The 21,433-nt window shown below is 40.0% G+C and overlaps 3 protein-coding genes across 5 annotated transcripts in view; 2 read left to right on the top strand and 1 right to left on the bottom strand.

Annotated features, from left to right (window-relative positions):
* Positions 1 to 247: 247 nt before the first annotated feature.
* Positions 248 to 2,842, top strand: prr13 (proline rich 13). The gene is made up of 4 exons (XM_010796264.1): positions 248 to 422; positions 1,092 to 1,145; positions 1,243 to 1,838; positions 2,503 to 2,842. The coding sequence occupies exons 2-4, from the start codon at positions 1,130 to 1,132 to the stop codon at positions 2,548 to 2,550; spliced, it is 660 nt and encodes a 219-aa protein (XP_010794566.1). The 5' UTR covers positions 248 to 422; positions 1,092 to 1,129; the 3' UTR covers positions 2,551 to 2,842.
* A 617-nt stretch (positions 2,843 to 3,459) lies between these two features.
* Positions 3,460 to 19,161, top strand: pcbp2 (poly(rC) binding protein 2). 3 transcript variants are annotated; one of them, XM_010796262.1, is made up of 15 exons: positions 3,460 to 3,623; positions 4,245 to 4,322; positions 4,419 to 4,454; positions 4,903 to 5,025; positions 6,058 to 6,081; positions 6,194 to 6,226; positions 6,301 to 6,417; positions 6,509 to 6,640; positions 6,766 to 6,894; positions 7,096 to 7,170; positions 7,912 to 7,953; positions 10,957 to 11,029; positions 11,302 to 11,354; positions 11,627 to 11,796; positions 17,969 to 19,161. In XM_010796262.1, the coding sequence occupies exons 3-15, from the start codon at positions 4,443 to 4,445 to the stop codon at positions 18,003 to 18,005; spliced, it is 1,020 nt and encodes a 339-aa protein (XP_010794564.1). In that variant the 5' UTR covers positions 3,460 to 3,623; positions 4,245 to 4,322; positions 4,419 to 4,442; the 3' UTR covers positions 18,006 to 19,161. The 3 variants fall into 3 exon arrangements, with proteins under 3 accessions (XP_010794564.1, XP_010794563.1, XP_010794565.1); XM_010796261.1 differs by lacking the exon at positions 4,245 to 4,322; XM_010796263.1 differs by lacking the exons at positions 4,245 to 4,322; positions 4,419 to 4,454.
* A 2,065-nt stretch (positions 19,162 to 21,226) lies between these two features.
* The window catches only part of LOC104967292 (mitogen-activated protein kinase kinase kinase 12-like), a 14,610-nt gene continuing 14,403 nt past the window's right edge, over positions 21,227 to 21,433 (bottom strand). Inside the window, exon 15 of the mRNA XM_010796705.1 lies at positions 21,227 to 21,283. Coding sequence (XP_010795007.1) covers positions 21,227 to 21,283 — 57 coding nt within the window. The remainder of the gene's footprint in view (positions 21,284 to 21,433) is intronic.

Genomic DNA, 21,433 nt, shown 5'->3' with positions numbered 1-21,433 from the left:
CATTTCACTTGCACTTGGACATTAGATGATTTTTCTCTCATAAATGTCCGATGAGCCACAACTTTTCTTTCAAAACAAAGCTGCCAAATGAGGTGGCAGCTGGGGTGGCAAGGCATTTTTCTGAGGTGGCAGCTGCCACCCCGTGCCACCCCGTAGAACCGCCACTGGGTGTGTGTGTCATGGGCAAAACCAATGCTGCTCACAATGTTTGGGAGGACACATCATTAACATTATCTATTGTAGCTCAGAAACACGTAGATCAGCCTTTTATCATAGCCTGTTGGACTTTTGCCATTACGTAAATAAGGTGCGTAACCTTTAACAACGGGCGTGGCTTCCTGATGCATCTCTGCTGCTCAATGCGGAACAAATACAGAACTCCGGAACTCAAGATTCCTGACAATCTGCTGGAAGTTTCCAAGGTAAACCCACGACATTCACAAACGCATATTTTTAGTCGCATTTATGGACCAGAATAACTATAAACTACAACAATCAGAATATTAAGACTTTGATTTGTCATATCGTGCTTAAATGAGGAAGGTGTTGGGAAATGACTGGCAGTTGTTGTAGACCACAATTTATGTTAAGCACGTATGACCTATGGTCATGACCCGTTTTCGGTGTATTTATGTCGTGTGGGAAAGTGACTCTAATCCATGTTAGCACGCTGTATAGTGTATTATTCAAGTACTTTTCTTGGTAGTTGTAAAGTTTAAAACAAGTCAATTCCGTTAAGTTTTACTGCTTGACTGTATTATTAGACCTATGCAGTCTATAGATTAGAATATTTGTGTATCTTTATCTTTAACAATGATTTGTATTTTAACAGAAAAAAAATCATAATCAAGAGCAAAGCCTAAACTCATGACACAATAAAATAAACCATATACAACGTGTGTTGACAAAGCATGATATCATTAGAAATAATGAACCACATTGTTTGGAAAAAAACGTGGTGACATGTTTGATATGGATTGTATCTTTCCCTAAATTCTAAATAAATTATAAAAGACAGTGTCGTTTTTAGCCATATAATGTCATTTTAATTAATTATGTATTAAGGCATTAATTCTCCATTGTTTCCTCAGGGTTTTTGGGACGTGTGTCACATCAAATAAGCACAACCATGTGGCCAAATCAAGGTAAGGAAATCATATCATCATCAAAGCAATTTTTTTCTTAGGCCTAACTTATATTATAGATGTTCTGAGCAATATTGTGTGTTTGCTTTTTTTTTAGGTCCTCCCCCTCCGATGGGCCCCCAAAACCCTGCCTACCCACCTGGCTACAACCCTGCCTATCCTGCTGCACCTCCATCAGGGGGACTATTTCCCCAACCTGCACACCCAGCATACCCGGCTGGGCAACACCCGGCAGGACCATATCCGGCAGGGCAATACCCAGCTGGGCAATACCCGGCTGGGCAATACCCGGCAGGGCAATACCCGGCTGGGCAATACCCAGCAGGACAATACCCAGCTGGCATGAACCCAGCCATGGGGCCAAATGTACATCCAGGGGCGATGCCTTATGGAGCTCCTGGCCAACATCCTTATCCTATGGCTCCAGGTGGATATCCAGTCCCTCCTGGGGGTGTTCACCCAGGTCCATACCCCCACTCTCCAAAAGGTGGTCACCATAAAGGCCACAAAGGTGACCACAAAGGTGACCATAAAGGTCATCATCATGGAGGCCTAAATCCCATGGGTACGGGGGGAATGGCTGGAATGGGAATGGCTGGAATGGGAATGGGGCTGGCCGGGCATAAAGGCCACAAAAAGATGAAGAAGATGAAGAAGATGAAGAAAGCACATAAAGGGGGCAAACACGGCAAGGTGAGATTATGTTTAAAGCTGTTTAGAATGGATCCTCTCGTAGGTGAAGGATTATTGCCAGTACTAGATAAAAAGATGAAACTTGACCTTTCTTACGCCCCTCAGCCCCGGGCCTCCGGGACATTGTCATGTCAATCTGAAGTCCTGCACTAAACAAAGAAAGAGCAATCATGACTCAACAAGTGCAAAGTGCAATACAACTGCAGAGACACAACATTGTTTGGAATTAACATTCTTGATGAGGGATAGGCTATTTATTATAATTTTAACTACAGAGAATAATTATATTGCAATGGCACAACAAAACTATCAATAACCAGTTGCTAGATTGGATAATGAAACATGATGATTGCGTGTATAAGCATTGAAAAAACAATCGATTATACTAATTGGTTCTGAAAAATAAAGTTTTGTTTTCTACAGCTCTTTTTGCAAATTCTGCGACCACATATGATATTTATTTGTAAACATTCAATCAATAATTTGCTTTATAATGTGCTTAAAAATAGTGACCTCAGGACCTATTCAAAAATAGACATCTTTAAAAATGCTCTTTTATAAAGTGTAAATAAAGGGAAACGTTTCCTGTTTGTGCTTAACGCTATAATTAAAAAGCTATTAAAATTTGAATACGTACATAACCTTTCTTTTTCTTTCCCCACAGTCCTCCAGCAGCAGTAGCAGCAGTAGCAGCAGCAGCAGCAGTGACTAATACCGAGGCTTCCACTTTGAGGGAAGGCTTTCACAGAAATGTCACTTTACAAAAGGACTATTAACAATAAACACACAAAGGTCATAATTAACACTTTTAATAGAATGTAAAAAAGATGCGTCACAGAACACTTCCATAGCATTTAGCTTTACTTGCATTCCATCATGTCTTACATCTTGTTTTGGTTTATGGGTGTTTTATGACAAATGCTCCAGTGTGACATATTACAATTATTACCAGTGTGTTATGCTATATTAAAAAAAAATCTTACATTGTAATTTTGTAAAATAAATTGTGTATATTGTATTTTTTTCTTCTTTAGGAAGATTAATAATATAGATACTGAAGCTTTTTATTTATGCCTATTGATTTGTTTTCCTTCTACAACACATGACTGCAGAAATCGTTATTCTGCATTGCTTTGTATCATCACTAATTGTATTTACATATAAAGGTTATTCAACTAACCTTCTCAATAAAGACTTTTAAAGGAAAAATCAACGTGGGTGTTTTCCTCAAGATAATAAATAATTGGAGTTATTAGTTGCAATACACTTTACATCCAGTAGTGTCCCTATAAATAAGTACTTTATTGCAGTTTTAAATAACATTTTATAAACATTCATAAAGCGTACACCTGTGTGATCATTACTGTTTAAATACACGTAGACAAGTAGTCATTTCCCACCAGAGAGCCTACTGTTGTGACGACCAGAGAACACGTTTCTTTTGTGCACAATAACTTATTTTTTTATATGACATCCTTTAATTGAAATGCTATGTTGTTCTTATGCATAATGTTCGACAAATGTGCAACTGTAACTTTTTTAAGAGGAGATTTGGGGCACCTGCAGGTCACACTGCGGAGGGGGGTTTTGGTTGGCTGATAGGGGAAAGTTCAGAGGTTATAATTGTGTTGTCTTTGTGCAAAGGAGTGGAGCTCGATCTCACATCATCACTCTTCCCCGAGTCCTTTCTAAACTCTCCCCCGGGTTTCTACCCACCCGAACCTCTCCCCTTCTACCCTTACAACCCCAACCCTCCCCCCGGTCACGTACCATCACTCGAATCAGGTACGTTTTATTCAACTGTGCTGTTCTTATATTTCTGTTATGATCTGAAGTAGCGGAAAGAAATCGCGCCCAGTAGCTACGGGCTGCTTCTCCAACATGCTAACAGGCCGCACGGTGATGAGCACGCAGTCTACGTATGATCCGGCTAGCTTAGCTAACCACGGAGGAGTTTGATTTTGATGTTAGTCTAATCTCCTGTCTAGTCTATGGTGCCTGCCTTTGATCCAAAGGGCAACTAGCTTCCATGTAACGAAAGCGTCCGATATTTGGACAGCTATTAATAACATTGGTTAATTAAGCTAACTAGCTAGCTTTGCTAAGTAGCGCACGCATGCCCCATTCATTTTCCAGCATGCTAAATGGCTAACAGACTTAACAAGAATAGTTAATGGACTTACTTTAACCTAAACAACACATGCTAAGTATGCATTTAAATGTCTGCTGTTCACGTAAACATACTTATTTAAGGATATTACGAAATGTGTTTAACTACAGCGTGGGGGGTAAATCAATCGCACTTCTGTTGACACACTTGATTCATCGCTAATGATGAAGACATCGTTAGCATCCAAGCAGTAGCATGGAGATGGATTAATTTCAATATTTGGTGTTTTGAGTTAGATCATTTGGGTCGGAGCACTCCTCAGATGTTTGAAAATAAATGCAGCAAACGAACAGCGTGTAGTTGGCACAGTAAAAGTGAGTCCTAAGCTATTTAATCATGATTAATGATAGTACGCATCACTTTCATTAGCATGAGCTGTGACACAGATTTACCATTTTCTCTTTGAATAGGTTTATTAAGGAGCAATTTGTCTAATGGAATACCAGGTATAATCATCACATATTTGCACATTTGACGTTTAATGTTACACATTTAGCCTAAGTATGTTTCATGGTCTGGTGTTTGCATTTTTTAGTTTGAGGGCAGATATATGGGCTTAATGGGCCTTTACATTCTTTGTGTTATGCTGATATTTAAATATTTCCCCATTTTAATGAGATATCTTTATCCAACAACATAATCTGAAATTCTGAAAAGTATTACAAAATCTCAAGGGGTCAGAAAATTGTATATTAGACAAAGCTAAGATGTGGACTATTAACTCACCATGGGTGTCCATGTTGATGTAGTGAATGCTAATGCTGAAATTACAAGCACACCAAATTCCTTACTCTTATCTTAAATTGCATCCATATTTTTTCTTGTTCTTCTTAGATAATTCTGTAAGTGCACATGATGTGGTATATCATTGCTTGTCTGCTATGCCCTTTTTAGATCGAACTCGGTGACCAAAGTCCCCAGTTCTGCACAGACCCCCAGGTTGCAGTTATGGACTCCGGTGTGATTGAAGGAGGCCTCAATGTCACCCTTACCATAAGGCTGCTCATGCATGGCAAGGTGAGGCCACCCATCAGCTGCTGGTGTCGGCACTGTAGTAATCTATGACGTTATATTTATGGAAATGTGAGATACCAGGGGAATAAAGGGCAGCTCTTTGATGTGATGAGCAAGGGTATTGACTTGGTGACGGCATCCTGTATCACATAGAATAGTGTGGAGTGCTGTTTTGGCATGTTCCTGTGTTTGAGCTTTCACAAAGGAGACCTTGATTGTCTCATCTCTAAATTTGTTGTATTCAAAATTGAATCCATTTACCTAAAATATTAATTGTTCCTCTTTGCTATGATTTCTGTATATCAAGATTTCTGACTTATTTTACTGAGAATTAAGTTAAAATCATCATCCTCTCCTTCATTCGTCTCTGAATAATGCCAGAGCGGTTTGAAAAATAAAATGGTCATATGAACAACCTTTTCTACATAATACACTTGGTAAAAATGAGCAACCAGGAGCCACGACATTCCATTTGCTGTTTCAACTAATCCGTCCGGCTTTCACAACAGCCGTATAGCCACACACGTGTTGCATCTTTGAGTCCCACAGTGGCCTGTTGTTGTTATGGTTTCAAATGCTAAAATAAGGCAAGAAGTGGCTGCCCAAAGTCTATCTCTGACATGTCAGCTTATACTGTGTATATTCAAAAATTGCATGAGTCCAGAAAATATCCTTTTTGAAAGCTCTGCTAGTTTTTCGCATCTTAAAAGAGGCACTAGCAAGGCATTATCAGCCGTACAGCCCTGTGGGCTTCTCCATCCTGGATCTCTCTTTGGTCAACAGCACCATCTTGAGCAAGCGTGGGACAAACACAAACTGCCTGTGAAGGAGAGCTGGAGAATTCAAGGCGGATCAGGCTGTTTACAGTTCTTACAATGACACCTGTTCTTCTTGTCAAAGTGTTGTGAAACCATAAAACCTAAGTTATTGAAGGATTCTTTTTGCCTGATCAAATTGGTAAGCTGTAGCAAAAGAGCTAAAATGAGTCTGACTCCAGATGAGCCGAATTAATCGTTATCTCTTTTTCTATTTTAGGAAGTCGGAAGTATTATTGGAAAGGTAAGGTTCTGTTTAATATAACTGCTATTTATATTTTCTATCATTTGAATATGTGTTATTTTATTCCATTTACTGATACTGACTGAGTCTGACTTTTGTTCTCTGCTTATAGAAAGGTGAATCTGTGAAGAAGATGAGGGAAGAGGTGAGATCGCGTGTGTGCGTGCGCGTGTGCGTGTGTGTGTGTGTTTTAATTCCTTGCTTTCTATTTGTTTATAGAGCGGGGCTCGCATCAATATCTCTGAGGGCAATTGTCCTGAGAGGATCATTACTTTAGCAGGTCCAACCACCGCCATCTTTAAAGCATTCTCTATGATCATTGAAAAGCTGGAAGAGGTAGGTCAACATTTTTGCTGACTCATGGATTAACTGTTCAGCTGCAACTAGCTCAAACTCAAACTAGTTCAACCTTTCTCTTTATTCCCAGGACATAAGCAGCTCAATGACAAACAGCACAGCTACCAGCAAGCCCCCGGTGACCCTACGCATTGTGGTGCCTGCCAGCCAGTGTGGCTCCCTCATCGGGAAGGGTGGCTGCAAGATCAAGGAAATCCGAGAGGTAATGCAAACATTTTGAAGCTCTAATCAGCTGACTGTCACCTTTTACCCATCGAAGGAAATACATTTAAGACAAATGCACAACAGACTTCTGATCTCATTTTACTTACTAATTGTGTGTTTCAGTCAACTGGTGCTCAGGTACAAGTGGCAGGAGACATGCTCCCCAACTCCACAGAGCGAGCCATTACCATCGCTGGTACTCCCCAGTCGATAATTGAGTGTGTGAAGCAGATCTGTGTGGTCATGCTTGAGGTAAGTGGACTCATGAAAGCTATGAAGTAAATAAAGTGGTAGCTGTTGACCTATAAATTAATGATGTGAAACATTATGATCCCTGGACCTTTGGCTGCGGTGTTGGGTTTGGACCAGAAAGGTCACAAGCCGATCAACAGAATTTGTAGTTGTTTTTTGCACCAATATTATAACACATCTACCTTTTTTTTGTCTCTACAGTCTCCCCCAAAGGGGGTCACTATCCCCTACCGACCCAAACCTTCAGGATCCCCTGTCATCTTCGCTGGCGGACAGGTACATACGACACAGTGTGTCACCTTTTTAAAATGTATTTACGTTTATTTTTGAAGGAGTTTATTGCTTTACTACTTTTACTTATATTATGACCTTAGAAATATTGATGTGTGATGAAATGCATTCTGATAATTGTGTATGTAATTGTGCCAAACCACACTATGTAGAGTGGCTGTGTTTTTGAGATAAGAACACATTTGCAACCAGAGGTGCTTCTGTTACTCATTTGAGGAAAATAACGCTAACATTAACTATTTTAAAGTAATGCCTTTTTAGTTGTCGTCTAGTGACCATAACATATTTTCTCCAGAGGCAGTTTGTTAAAGATTCTTCATTGTTAGTGTCTTCATAATTTGTTTAATTGTTTTGAGCATTGGCATTCAGAAGTGTGGTGACCTAGTTCCCACCATTGTTGGTCCAAAACACAATGCATTGAGGGTGCCTGTTGGACTAAAAGCTTATTATTTTTTTACAAAATAACTAAATCCCTCCTGGATTTCTTTAAATCCACTAGTTTGTCTCCAAAGATTTATCTTTTTCCAAAAAAGTAGAAACTTTGGACAAGACATGTGTTGATATTCTTAAATGATATTGGTTTGGAATAGGCTTGATGATGATGATGATGATGATGATGATGATAATAATAATAATAATAATAATGTCTTTGTGTCTTCATGAGTTGTATAGAAGAAATATCAGCTGTGGGGCCTAAGAAACCTTTTTGTTTGTAATTTTTTTCAGGCATATGCTGTACAAGGACAGCATGCGATTCCACAGCCAGATGTAAGTGCAGTAAACATTTTGACCACTCCTACCCATAATTAGCACTGCTGTCTTTCAAAATGTTCTTCCACCCACCCAATTCTCATTTATCAGCATACAACTATAGCAACCCTAATTACATTTTTGTATCTACTATTTGCATCATTTGTAACCGTAAAGGGAGCAGCACTGTTTGTACAGTTCATATTTTGAATGGAATTCAGTTGGGAATTAAACTGACATTTGTTCTGTAATGGTCCTGACTCTCCACTGTTCCTTGAATTATAATCTGTTCCTGCTGCTCACTCTTTCCTGTTTTTCTTTCCCTTGTGTTCTGTCTTGTTCTACGTGCCTCATTAGGCTGTCCCAGATAAATATGTTGGGATTCTTCCCCCTTTATTATTACCATGTCGTCTGCCCGCTTTGACGTTTAGAGTTTTATCAGGGCTGTTTGATGTGATAGACCGAAGATCATTAGTCTTAATTGTTACTGAATATTAGCAACAGAGCAAGTCAGATATCATTTAAAGCATCATATCGCATATATATATACAGGACTGTCTCAGAAAATTAGAATATTGTGATAAAGTTCTTTATTTTCTGTAATGCAATTAAAAAAACAAAAATGTCATACATTCTGGATTCATTACAAATCAACTGAAATATTGCAAGCCTTTTATTATTTTAATATTGCTGATTATGGCATACAGCTTAAGAAAACTCAAATATCCTATCTAAAAAAATTAGAATATCATGAAAAAGTATACTAGTAGGGTGTTCAACGAATCACTTGAATCGTCTAATTAACTCGAAACACCTGCAAGGGTTTCCTGAGCCTTGAAAAACACTCAGCTTGGTTCAGTAAACTAAATCACAAGTATGGGGAAGACTGCTGATCTGACTGCTGTCCAGAGGACCGTCATTGACACCCTCCATCAGGAGGGTAAGACACAAAAAGAAATTTCTCAAAGAGCAAGCTGTTCACAGAGTGCAGTTTCAAAGCACATCCACAAAAAGTCTGTTGGAAGGGGGAAATGTGGCAGGAAACGCTGCACAACCAAGAGAGATGACCGCAGCCTTAACAGCATTGTGAAGAAGAGTCGCTTCCAGAATTTGGGGGAGCTTCAAAGACAGTGGACTGAAGCTGGAGTCCAGGTATCAAAAGTCACTGTTCACAGACGTGTCCGGGAAATGGGCTACAATAGCCGTATTCCCATGGTCAAGCCACTTCTGAACTCAAGACAACGGAAGAGGCGTCTGACTTGGGCTAAGGAAAAGAAGCACTGGACAGTTGCACAGTGGTCCAAAGTCCTCTTTTCAGACGAAAGCAAGTTTTGTATTTCATTTGGAAGTCAAGGCGCCAGAGTCTGGAGAAAGGCTGGAGAGGAGCAAAATCCAAGTTGCTTGAAATCCAGTGTGAAGTTCCCACAGTCAGCGATGGTTTGGGGAGCCATGTCAGCTGCTGGTGTTGGTCCACTGTGTTTCATCAAGCCCAGAGTAAATGCAGCTGTGTACCAAGAGATTTTAGAGCACTACATGCTTCCGTCTGCTGAAAAGCTCTATGGAGATGAGGAATTCATTTTCCAGCATGATCTGGCACCTGCCCACAGTGCCAAAACCACCAGTAACTGGTGTACTGACCATGGCATTACTGTCCTCGATTGGCCTGCAAATTCCCCTGACCTGAACCCCATAGAGAATATGTGGGGTATTGTGAAGAAGAAGCTGAAAGACACCAGACCCAACACTATAGAAGAATAAGTGATAAGTATGTGAAGAGGAGTAACGCTGAAAGACACCAGACGCAGCAATTACAGACACATGATGCTTAAGATACAGTGTCTCAGTGCCCGCTATTTTAGAGTCACATTGCTCTAGGAGTGCATAGTTCATCCTTCCATTGCATAGACACCTCAGCAATGCCACCAGGCGGCGGATTGGCGCGACCTCCATGCACGCCGCAATTGATGGCAGTAATCCGCGTGCAACAAGGATTCGTCCCAAGGCCCAGTACTGAGTGCCATTATCGGACAGTTTTCATAGATGTTTGATTGTGTTTGTGGGCTGTTATAAATCTTTTTCTTTTTTACTTGGTCTGGAGGAACTATTCTAATTTGATTTTTTTTGAGATAGGGATTTTTGAGTTTTCTTAAGCGTGTATCGGGCAGAAGATCCGTGCAAAAGGATTCCCAACCAAGTACTGAGTGCATTAATGGACATTTTCAAATGTTTGATTGTGTTTTGCTGTTATAAATCTTTTTTTTTTACTTGGTCTGAGGAACTATTCTAATTTTTTGAGATAGGATTTTTGAGTTTTCTTAAGCTGTATGCCATAATCAGCAATATTAAAATAATAAAAGGCTTGCAATATTTCAGTTGATTTGTAATGAATCCAGAATGTATGACATTTTTGTTTTTTTAATTGCATTACAGAAAATAAAGAACTTTATCACAATATTCTAATTTTCTGAGACAGTCCTGTATATATGTATGTGTATATATATATATATATATTTAATCGAGTTAATGCAATTAGTTCTTTATTAATCTCAGTTAAGTGACACAAACATGTTGTCTCTTCCTTAAATCCTCCCTTCCCGCTATAGAGCTGATGACCGGAAAAGTGTGATGCTCAGTGCAAATTGTCAGGGGTCGGATTATAGTTGGGACTTGTATTAGTGATGATTAGGGAAACACCTGCATATTGAGAGCTGCTTCTCTTATGTATTGTGACTTGGCCCTGAAGACTCCCAGATAGCATTACCAGCTGATACAGCCTGCACTTTGGAGGAATAACACTTGGGTACCCCACATAGATAAGCCATGAAACACAGTGGTGCTCAGACACCTGAGTAGAGCTTTGTCAGAGGATCAGATATTTACACACCAGTTTCCTAATTGTTCTTAGTGTAGCTGTCCGTACCGACTGTTATTTGTTGTGTTCTGTTTTTCCCTCTTCCTGTGTTTTCCATTCCCTCACTGCCTTCTCTCTCACAGTCTCCTTCTGCTGCTATCTCTCCACAGCTCACCAAACTTCACCAGCTGGCGATGCAGCAGAGCCCCTTCCCCATCGCACAAAGTAACCAAGGATTCACTGGTATGCAGCCCAACAAGGCTTAAACATTGATAGGACTAAACCTTGTTTTGTGTTAAGGTCATATCAGACTGCATTGTGTTGAAAGTGTTATATTGGTATTTTACCTATCCCATTGGCATGCAATGCATCACAAAACACTACAATCCAAATAAGAGGAAATGGGGACAGATGACAATGACTTTAATATGTTATAGATGTTGAGTGCACATTTTTGATTGACTGTTTTGGTTAAATCCTTTTTGATTAAATGTTCTTGTTTATTTGTCTTAAAGGGATGGATGCTTCTGCTCAAACCAGTTCCCATGAGATGACCATTCCAAATGATGTGAGTACTTCTAAAACAACATTATAAATGTTTAACAGTTCATGTTAGGGCATCTGTTCTCATCCACAATTCAGCTGTATTTATCTAACCTTACTGTTTGATGGTAATTTAAAAAAAAGAAACTGAATAATTGTGAATAACCACCTTTTGTGTATAAAGCTTTATTCAAGCTTCATAAATCCAAGTTGCTACCTTTATCCAAAGGCATCTCCATAGTGTTTTCAGACTCTATTATTCCTATAACTTACCCCTCCTGCTCTTCTTAACCACAGCTGATTGGGTGCATCATTGGCCGCCAAGGAGCAAAGATCAACGAGATTAGGCAAATGTCAGGCGCCCAGATCAAGATTGCAAATCCAGTGGATGGATCGACTGACCGCCAGGTCACCATCACAGGCTCTCCCGCCAGCATCAGTCTGGCCGAGTACCTCATCAATGCCAGGTAAGATCATCAATAACATAGCTAGCTCAAACAAGGTTAGCGATCAGTCCCAGGTTTTTAAGTTCAAGCATTACATTAGCCTGTTTTACTTTGAGTTTCTGCGCCACTTCAGTTTGTGTTAGGGATACAAATCATAAGCAATTAGTTTAACCAATAGTTGTCCAGTTTAATGTTTTATCAGTTAATTGTTAATCATTAATTTATGAAATAGGTTTTTTTTCCTTTTAGAAAACTTTTGACTGACATCACTTATGTTAAACAAAAAATCAGATGTTGACACATTAGTTGTACTCGCAGCAAACACCTTCCATGTTCATTAGAAGACTATTTAGACCACACTATATGAATTGACGTATCCAACAACTAAAATAGCTTTTAAACGACCAATAATAAATATTTTGCATAAGTGATCTACATGATGAAGTGATATTTGGTTTACCGTAGCGAACGTTAGCCTAGTTGCCGGAAACAGCTGCTCAGCTGGATGCGTTTCCTGCTGTGCCCCGACTTTATCTTTCCATTTACTGCCACTGCTTATTTTCTTTATACTTGGAGCAGGGGAGTGTCGCAGTAACAGTCCATCCCTGTTTTGTAGATTTAGTTGGAAAAGGGTAACAAGAGTTCTACTGCTTTCTGGTACTCAAAACATCATGCTTCAGAGTTCATCAGTAGGACAGCCGCCTTGAGCAGTGTCAGGCATGCAGGCTTCTTTTTTTTCTTTTTTAATTACACAATTACCCTATCATTATCTTTTAATATATTTTTGTATTGGTCAAATTATTACCAGCGACTGACTAACTAATCATTTACCACGTTCTTATTTGTAGTCCATAAATGTTAAAGGAAAAACCACAGTTACTTGATCTACCTGATTATATCTCACAATGCTAATCCACAAGAGGATAAAATAGTTTATTTAATATCGTATGTAAATACTAGGGCTATACCCGAATATTCGTTCGTTGGAGTACTATTCGGGTTTCAATTTCGTTATTCGTTTTGTTTGTTTTCCCCATTTTGTTTTTTTTCTAATTTGAAATCTCCAATATCAACGTAAGAGCTAGTGCCTCTTTTGGGGGGGGGGGGCTGGCTGGCTGGCTGGCTGGCTGGCTGGCTGGCTGGCTGGCTAACACTTAACCATAAACGTTATTGTTTACTTTCGCCGTCTTTATATGTAGATATCTCCGTTAACAACAACTTCCTGTCAACAGCACTAACTCTCCTTCAAAATAAAAGGATGTCCATACAAAATAGCCAAATTACTAGGGCTGCCCCCAACTAAAAATGTTCCTGGTCGACCACTGGTCGTCAGGTAAGGCCACTGGTCGACCACTGATCGACCAGTGGCGCGAATGAAAGCGCACACAGAGACAAACCGCCTTTTTCGCGCAACCGTCAAGTAATTAAATTATGATTCTGAATTTGTTGGAAAAATCAACAAGGAGACTGTCTTAACATTTTGTTAATTTATTTCAACACAACACACCATATAAAAACATCACACAACTTATGAACTTTTAAAACCAACACAATAACTTTATAAAACAAACAAAAACAGTCTTCTGTTAAAAAACTAAATTTAAACTATATTTTTCGTTTCTTTTAAACATGTAAAATAAATATAAATTATATAAACAAACGAATAAATAAATATAGGCTCAAGCCAACTTAAATATTTAAATATCAGTGCAAAAGTAAACAGGCCTACGGAGAAGTATTTTCATCATGAAAATAAAACTCAGTTTTTTCCTGAGGTCGGAATGCAAACAAAAATTATAAATATACCGCAAAACTTAACTTAACTTAACTTAACTTAACTTAACTTAACTTAAACACTTCAGTTGAACGAACGAAAACTATAAACTACAAAACTATGGTGTTATATTAGGCTAGGCCACTACCTGACTTTCAGGGTTTCCCTCCGATCTTAGTCTTCTCATATTATGAGACAAGAACACGAGTTTGTCTGTGTTGTCCGGGAGAAGTGAGCTCCGTGTCTTGCTCACAATGAAGCCGGCTTTGGAAAATATGCGCTCCGATAGCGTGGATGTGGAAGGGATGGAGTGGATGCGCTTAGCTGCTCTGGCAAGCTTGGGATAGCGTTCCTCATTCATTTTCCACCAAATTTCTCTTCTTCCGTCTGTTGATCTTCATCAAAGGCCATCAGCATTAATATGTCCTGCTGCTTTTCCCTTTGCCTCTTTGGTGCAGGCTCACTTTCCTCTGCGCCGCTGCTGTCCTCTCTCTGAGCAGTAGCTTCTTCTGCTGGAGATAAACTCAGCCAGATCCGACACCGTTGTGTATGCATCGTCCCGTTTCTCTGCATCGAGGAATGACAAGCTCTTGAACCGTGGGTCAAGGACTGCAGCTTGAATATATATGCTGCCCTCCAGACTCCCTGTGAGCTCCCACCTTTTGTCGATTTCCTCTGTGATTTTTTTTTTTCTTAACTGCCTTCACGGTCGTGCTGTCATCATCACGACTCAACAAATGGCGCCTCTTCATGTTGACGAGCATCGGCAGCGTGGCAGACAGAGATGCGTTTATATCTTGTGAGAGCAGCTCGGTGAGGGAGATCATGGGCCTCAGCACGGAGACAATGTCCTCCACTGTCCTCCATTGGGCAGTTGTGAGATCCAGATCTTGGTCAGACCGGTGGGTGGTCCTGGGTTCTGAAAGCACAGCTGTAACCGGACATCTCTGTTCCAGAAGACGCTCCAGCATCGAATAAGTGGAGTTCCATCGTGTGGACACATCTTGTATCAGTTTGTGTTCAGCCACATTCTGTTGCTTCTGTTTCAAAGTGAGAGCTGCTGTTGCCTTGGCGCTTTTTTTGAAGTGTCCCACAAGGCGTCTGGCAGCAGCAATCACTCGGCAGATGGGATCTAATTTAACAGCCGCGTTTATGCACAACTGCAAGGTGTGCCCCTCCCAACGAATTCCCTGGACATTACCCCAGGACGGGTTTTGAGATAGCTGTTTAGCGCACAACACCATATTAGCGACATTGTCGTGTACCGCAGCGACCCTCTTGTCTGGCGGAATCCCAAACTCCTCATCACTTCGCTGAGTCGCTCTGCTATGTTGGCAGCTGTGTGGCTCACCTCCAGTCCTTTAGTCTCCAACACGAATGAATGTAATTGCCATTTTTGGGAAATAAAGTGTGCCGTCACAGTCATGTAACCATCCATTTGGTTGGAGGTCCATGTGTCAGTAGTGAAGCTGACTGCTGACTGCTATCCCAAGCTCTTGATTTTACGCCTGACATGGTTAAAACTATCAGCTTATCTGACGTCCAAACAAGTGACTGACTGTCACCTCCTGTTTCCGTGTTTTTTGTTGTTGTTTTTTTCGGCGACCAACGAACAATTAAATCTTGACCGACCAAAGACTCTTTGGCCGACTAACCTTTGTTCGACTAATCGGGGGGCAGCCCTACAAATTACACTTACAGTATACAACTGCAACGAAAATAACAAGCACAATGCAATATCCTTTTCAATTTCAAAGAACACAAATTGGGTTACATTGAGAAATAACAAAAAAACAACAATACTGTAGAATAACAAAATGAATGCCGGGAAAACAGCGAAATACACGTGCAGGCCGAATATTCGCTGCTGATTATTACCGAATATCCGGAGCCCGAAAAATGGTATTCGGGACAGCCCTAGTAAATACACATACGCTGTCCTAGCTTTTTTAGGTTGGATTTGTGTTCAAATTCCAATGATTCATTTACACTATTTTTTTTACAATTTCTTTTTAACCACTGCTTACCATCACTTTGATGTTGCCAGCTCTGTCAGTCTGCTGTTGTGCTTTTTCACTTGGCTTAACATCGATCCACCAGTAGAGATGTCCTTTTTTCTTTTTGGATTCACACATTTATTTCTAATGAAACTTTTAGTTTGGCGTTTCACATCACTGAGTGACACCCCCCCCACACACACACCTCCCTCACCCCTCCTCCTACCGATCCCCCCCCACCCATTGATCACCAGCCTGCCCTGTGACCCATCCCGACTGTGTTGTCCCTCTCTCCTTGTCTCTCTTTCTACAGTGTAGAGTCCTCTAAACCTCCTCCCTCCTCCTCCTCCTCCTTGAACCCTGAGCAGACCAGCCCGTGCTCTCCCTCCACCTCTACTACTACTACTACTACTACCACCACCTCCTCTGCTGCTATCTCTTCCTCCTCCTCCTCTTCCTCCTGTGTGGTGCCCCCCTCAGCCTCCATCCCTCTGTCCTTATTGGCTCCAGGGCCGCCTCCTCCTCCCTCCTCCTCCTCTTCCTCCTCCACTGATTCCCTGCTCCCCAGCTCTCCTGCCTGTGTCTCAAGTCTCCTCAGTCTCAAGCCCCTCCCTCTGCTGGCCCTCCATGTTGTCAGCGGGGTCAGTAACCCCTCTCACCCAATACCCGCTGAGCCCAAAATCACCCCCGAGCTGAGCTCCAAGTCTAAAAGGCGAAGGCTCTCCCCTTACTAACCAAGGAAGCACAAGTCATCTACTAAAGTGCTGACGATGCTCTCTGTTGTCTGTAACTGCACTCGCTTTTGTATCTGGCTGTGCCACGCCACGCTTACTACCGAAACAAATGCACACACACTAGTATTTAACAGCCAGACAGATGGTTGCTGCCATATTTATGAAATAAATATCTGTAGCCTGTCTCCTAAAGAAATGACATGTTGAGTGCATTATATTTTTAAATGACTTAGCATGGGCGGTGAAATATTTTACTGAAGCATTTCTCTCTTTGTGTAAGCTCTGCTCAGGTAGCGGCTCTCTTTAAGATGTCACATTGTATTTATTGGAATAGTTTTCTTGTAGTGAATTTTAAGTGACTATTGTTGGATGTTATAACGTGTATTTTTTTTTTTGTTAGCTTATGTAAGAAGCAATTGCAATGTCAATTCCAAGTAAATATGCCCTCAGGTATCAAAGGCAACAAACCACCCTTTATTTAGATCTTTATGTAGATGTGATAAATGCAAACGCATCTAACCAGTTAAGCTTATTGTTAAAATAAAAACGTTGACAGTTGAAATGCCAATATGCTAACTTGTTGACAGTTGGGTGAAAGGATGAATATCCCTCATGTCTGTACAGTAAAAATGTAGCAAGACGTTTCTTTAGCTTAACACTAAGACTGGAAACTGCTAACCTGACTGTCGAGAGCTAACAGCATCTCTTAAGATCCGTAATCAACGTATTTTTCTTGTTTGTGAAATCCTTACAAAATGGAAATGTAAAACACATTGTGGTTGCACAAGGGTTGTGTCAGACAATGCCTGTGTTCAAATCATTACCACTTTCTCTCCACTCACCATTTATGCTAGTACACTTGCCATTGCAAATTTTATAAAGTGCATTTGGGTGACCCAAATTCATAAATACTTTGTGGCCGTTGCTCTACGCTTCTCACATAAAAACTCATTATCGGACCTCAATAGATTTCTCTCCTCTTGCACGTCTTCAGCGCAATGCATGATTCTTGTTTTAGTTCTTGATTTGTTGTAAATGTTTACATTAAGTCCTATGTTATTGTAATTCTCACTATACATTAAGATAACACCACACTTGAGAACCCACTTTATAGTGGATTTAATAGTGAGTAGTTGCATTTTGAAGCAAGCCTGTTTCTCGGCCAAAGCACTGACTTCCTGAAGTCTCAGCTGGTTGCCTGGCAACCTCAGTGACGACAAGACTGTTTCTCTGTACAAACTGATTACAATGTGTTAAATTGTGAATATTGGAGGTGCTGGAAGTTGGGTTTAGTGATTTATTTTACATTTTTACCCTGAAAGAATCAGGCTAGCTGCTTTAATGCTATACTAAGCTAACCACCTGCTATCAACCTTATCCATTTTCAGCAAGACCGTGAATAAGCGTGTTTCTAAACATGTTATCTTAACCATTGGTCCATTAAACCATAAAGTATCAGTTTTAGCTCTAAAAAGCTGTCGGATGAGAGAAGTAATCATTAACAAGTATCTCAAAGAACTAATCAACTTTTCTTAGTATAGGAACACTAAATACAACTTGTATTAAAAAAAAATCATCATATCAAGCATTTTATGCTCGTAATGTACAGTATATGAAATGTATGTTGTCTGATTGCATGCCTTATTCTCTCTTCCCCCCCCCCCTGCTCCGGGTGTCTCTCTCTCCAGGCTTTCCTCTGAGGCCACAGGACTGGCAGCCAACTAGTACGACACTGCATCTGCACTAAATCTCACTTTTATATCATCGGCCACCACAAAACAGTCAATGCAACTACCCAACTTAAGAGTTTATATATTATGCTGCCTCTTTTGTCATTTGAAATCATGTCAACTGACACTGATTTGACCCACTCAGTTCAGTTCATTATTTATTTCATTTGTTTTGGTTTTAGTCAGAAGAATCGTACTAGGTTTTTAATTCCCTTTTTTGAGTCGAGTTGGAGGTTTTAATTATTTGTTATAAGACTTTAGTTTTTTTTAATGAATCCCTCGCTCTCTTCCCCCTTTTTTTTCTCTCGCCATCACAAAGGAGTGGAGTTGATAAACTCTGAATAGGCATATAGATTTAGTTGTGTACAGTCAGTCTTTTTTCTTTTCAAAGGAAGACAAAAAATAATAGACTGTTTTACTCTCCGTTTATATATACACGCCCCTCCCTTCTCTCACCCAGTTCCACAAAGTCTTTCTGTCCATTTTATGTCCACACTTCATTTAATTATACACAGCATTCTTTCTTCCCCTTTGTCACCTTTTCAATTTGAAGTGCTTGTAACATGAGTTAAAAAAACGTAGCTATACAATGCACTGTCACAAACTTGTATTTGGTTATAGTGAGAAAAGTTTTAACACTCATTAGTTCTCCAGATAATTTAAATTGTATTTCTACGCATGTCATCTCCTCTACATGTCATTCATGTTTCCCCCCCTCTCCTCGTCCTGAGATCATATGTTGATATTTTGCTGGGATGGGATGTTTTTGGGGGATTTGGGCTTGGCACTGGGGTTCAGAAGCAGAGGGTTCTCCTCGCTTTTTTTGTAAAGACTGATGTATACTTAAAAAAAATGTTGGAATATTTGTTTTAAATGGATGAAATATTTTTTTTTAAACTACCAAAGGGGGATTAACTCCTGGACAATGACTACACTCTCTATTAGATGTGATGAGGATCTGGAACCAGACAAAGAAAGGGTTGTGAGTTAACACTAGTTTCCTGCTCTTTGCTTTGCTCGAGTCAGACAATTATTTTATTTTTTATTTGCAGGAAAGAGACTTTTGTGCACGTTTTTGAGACTGTAGACCTGGGTGCCACAACATTGTTTAAAAAATACAGAAATAAAGATGTGAAATGCTCAAACCACCACCTGTCTTGAGTGTTTTGTCGCTGAAAGATACTGAACCCACAATTTGAGATTTTACAGGTTTGATTTTTATTTAAAACTGTTTCTTAAATATATTTATTGTACAGTTACAATAATATAAAAAGCAAACGTTTTTGTTCATACAGGGTTGTTTATATCAGCATGACGGAAAACAAGTACCTCCACAGTTCAGACACTAGAGGGCAGTAGTTTTGCTTTTTGGCAACATTTTCTCCTGCAGGAGGGTTTCTATCATTAAATCTTGGGGGCACAATATCTTAAAATCTCTTAAAACACCAGATTAAAAAACGGAAGCTGCCAATTTTAGCTTATTGAGTTGGACCTGATCAGTCATGAGTTAATGGAACAGGCTGCAGTGCTGTTGTACAGTCAGATTGAACCACATGCATGCAAGAAGGCTTGTCAAGGGACACAAGTACATCAAATCATGAGTCATATGTATCGCATTATCTGTTATGGAAGAGCCCTTGCACATAGGTAAAACAATTACCATATTTTGGCCAACATTCAGCTAGTGAGGACAATGTCAGTGCTAAAAATGGATAAACCATATATATTGAGCTTTTGAATCTTCCCCATTTGAAAATGCTATATTAGGGGAAGGCAGTAAGTCAAATTGGCCATATATTGCAGGTGTAAGTTAAAGGTCATTTTTCCATTTATGCCACACAAGCCTGTGGTTGTTGTGATTTATTCACTAAAACAATACTAGAATCAAAAAGGAGGAGAAATTATGAAAAACTCCTAATCTCTTTTCTGTGCTGGTACACTGCAAACAGTGTGGCCACAAGTCAGTGAGAACTGAGTTGGAATAGACAACCATAAAAATAATCATATTTTCCAGTTACACTGAGATCTATTTGTGTTTTGTATCCCCGTCATCCATATGCCTCGAGTCTTAAAATGTCTGCCAGAAATCTGCAGTCTTTAGTTGCATCTTTTTCTCTGTGGATGGATCCAATATTTCATTATGACACGAGTCACAAACAGTGACCAATAGGCTCCCAGTACTTTATCACAAGCATGCTTTTCTGATGCTATATACACCCCTAGATGGCAAGAGGGTTTTGCATGTTAATACAGTAAACACTCAAATACTAATAAAGAAGCCCATCTGCCCTGAATGAGTTCAGCTGTGGTTCTTCTGACCTGTGACAGGACATACTGCACCAGAGCAGACATATTGCTTTTTCTTTGTTCACATGTGACTCTTTTATCTGTGTTTCGATGCTCGGACATGAACAGCAGCTACAGTACATTCTACTACCAAAAGCTTTCTGAGGTTCAAATAGAGTAGCGCCACCTAATTAGAAACATCAGCACCTTTAAATTATACAATCTCACATTTTTAAAATTTGTTCATTTTACAACATCACATATTTACATAGATATTAAAATACAGGAGTAAAAAACATAACTTAACCCATGACGAAAAACATAAATAAAAAATGGAAACATAAATAAAAAATGGAAACATAAATGAAAAATGTAAACATTGTTAAGAATGTCAATAAATTCACTGTAAAATAAGAATAACTTAGTCATTGCATAACGTGTTGAGAGGAAAGCAATATGACACGATTGTGAGGAAATCAGTACATTTCATCAAATAAGTGCAAGCAGCAACATAAGTGTATGTCCCAGTGACGTTGACAATATAAACATTAAAGATCATGACACCCTGATAGGATCTTATTATCATGTTCTCATTTCATGGTGTGATATAACGTGACACATTTTCATGACGGAGAGAAAAATACAAACTGACATGGAAGATGAAAGAGACATAATTAGACCGTCGTGTGGATGGCTTCTTTGACTGGGCCACTGCAGAGCTGATCCTGGGCCAGTTTCGCCATCAGCTCTGCTCGTGGCCCAAATCAGTTTCACAAAACTCTGACGCATTTATCTCAAATTAAATAGGATTTTATGTTTTCAGCCCCAAGGATATCAGGGTTTTGAGAACACTCACCAGGGGTTTGTTTGGTTTTCCTGCTTGTGATGAGGGAGATGCACCTTCATCTCCTGTCAATGAAATGTCCCTGATCATGACTCATGCATTTGAAGGTCTGTTAGAATAACAGAGACATTCTCAGGCCGGATCTGCAGGAGTTTGAGTTGGTTTAGGGGGATTTTCACCAGTTGGCTGGAGGTGGAGGTGGGGGTGGGGGGGGCGTGGGCTGGCTTGGAGCTGGACTGCTCTCCTAGTGTCTCGCCGGCATAGTGGGACCCCCTGTTGCAGAAGGACCCGTG

This window comes from Notothenia coriiceps, unplaced genomic scaffold (genome assembly GCF_000735185.1).
Source record: "Notothenia coriiceps isolate Sejong01 unplaced genomic scaffold, NC01 NC01_scaffold00037250, whole genome shotgun sequence".
Taxonomy (NCBI): domain Eukaryota; kingdom Metazoa; phylum Chordata; class Actinopteri; order Perciformes; family Nototheniidae; genus Notothenia; species Notothenia coriiceps.
The sequence above is the reverse complement of the archived record's forward strand: the minus strand, read 5'-3'. Positions and strand labels throughout refer to the sequence as shown.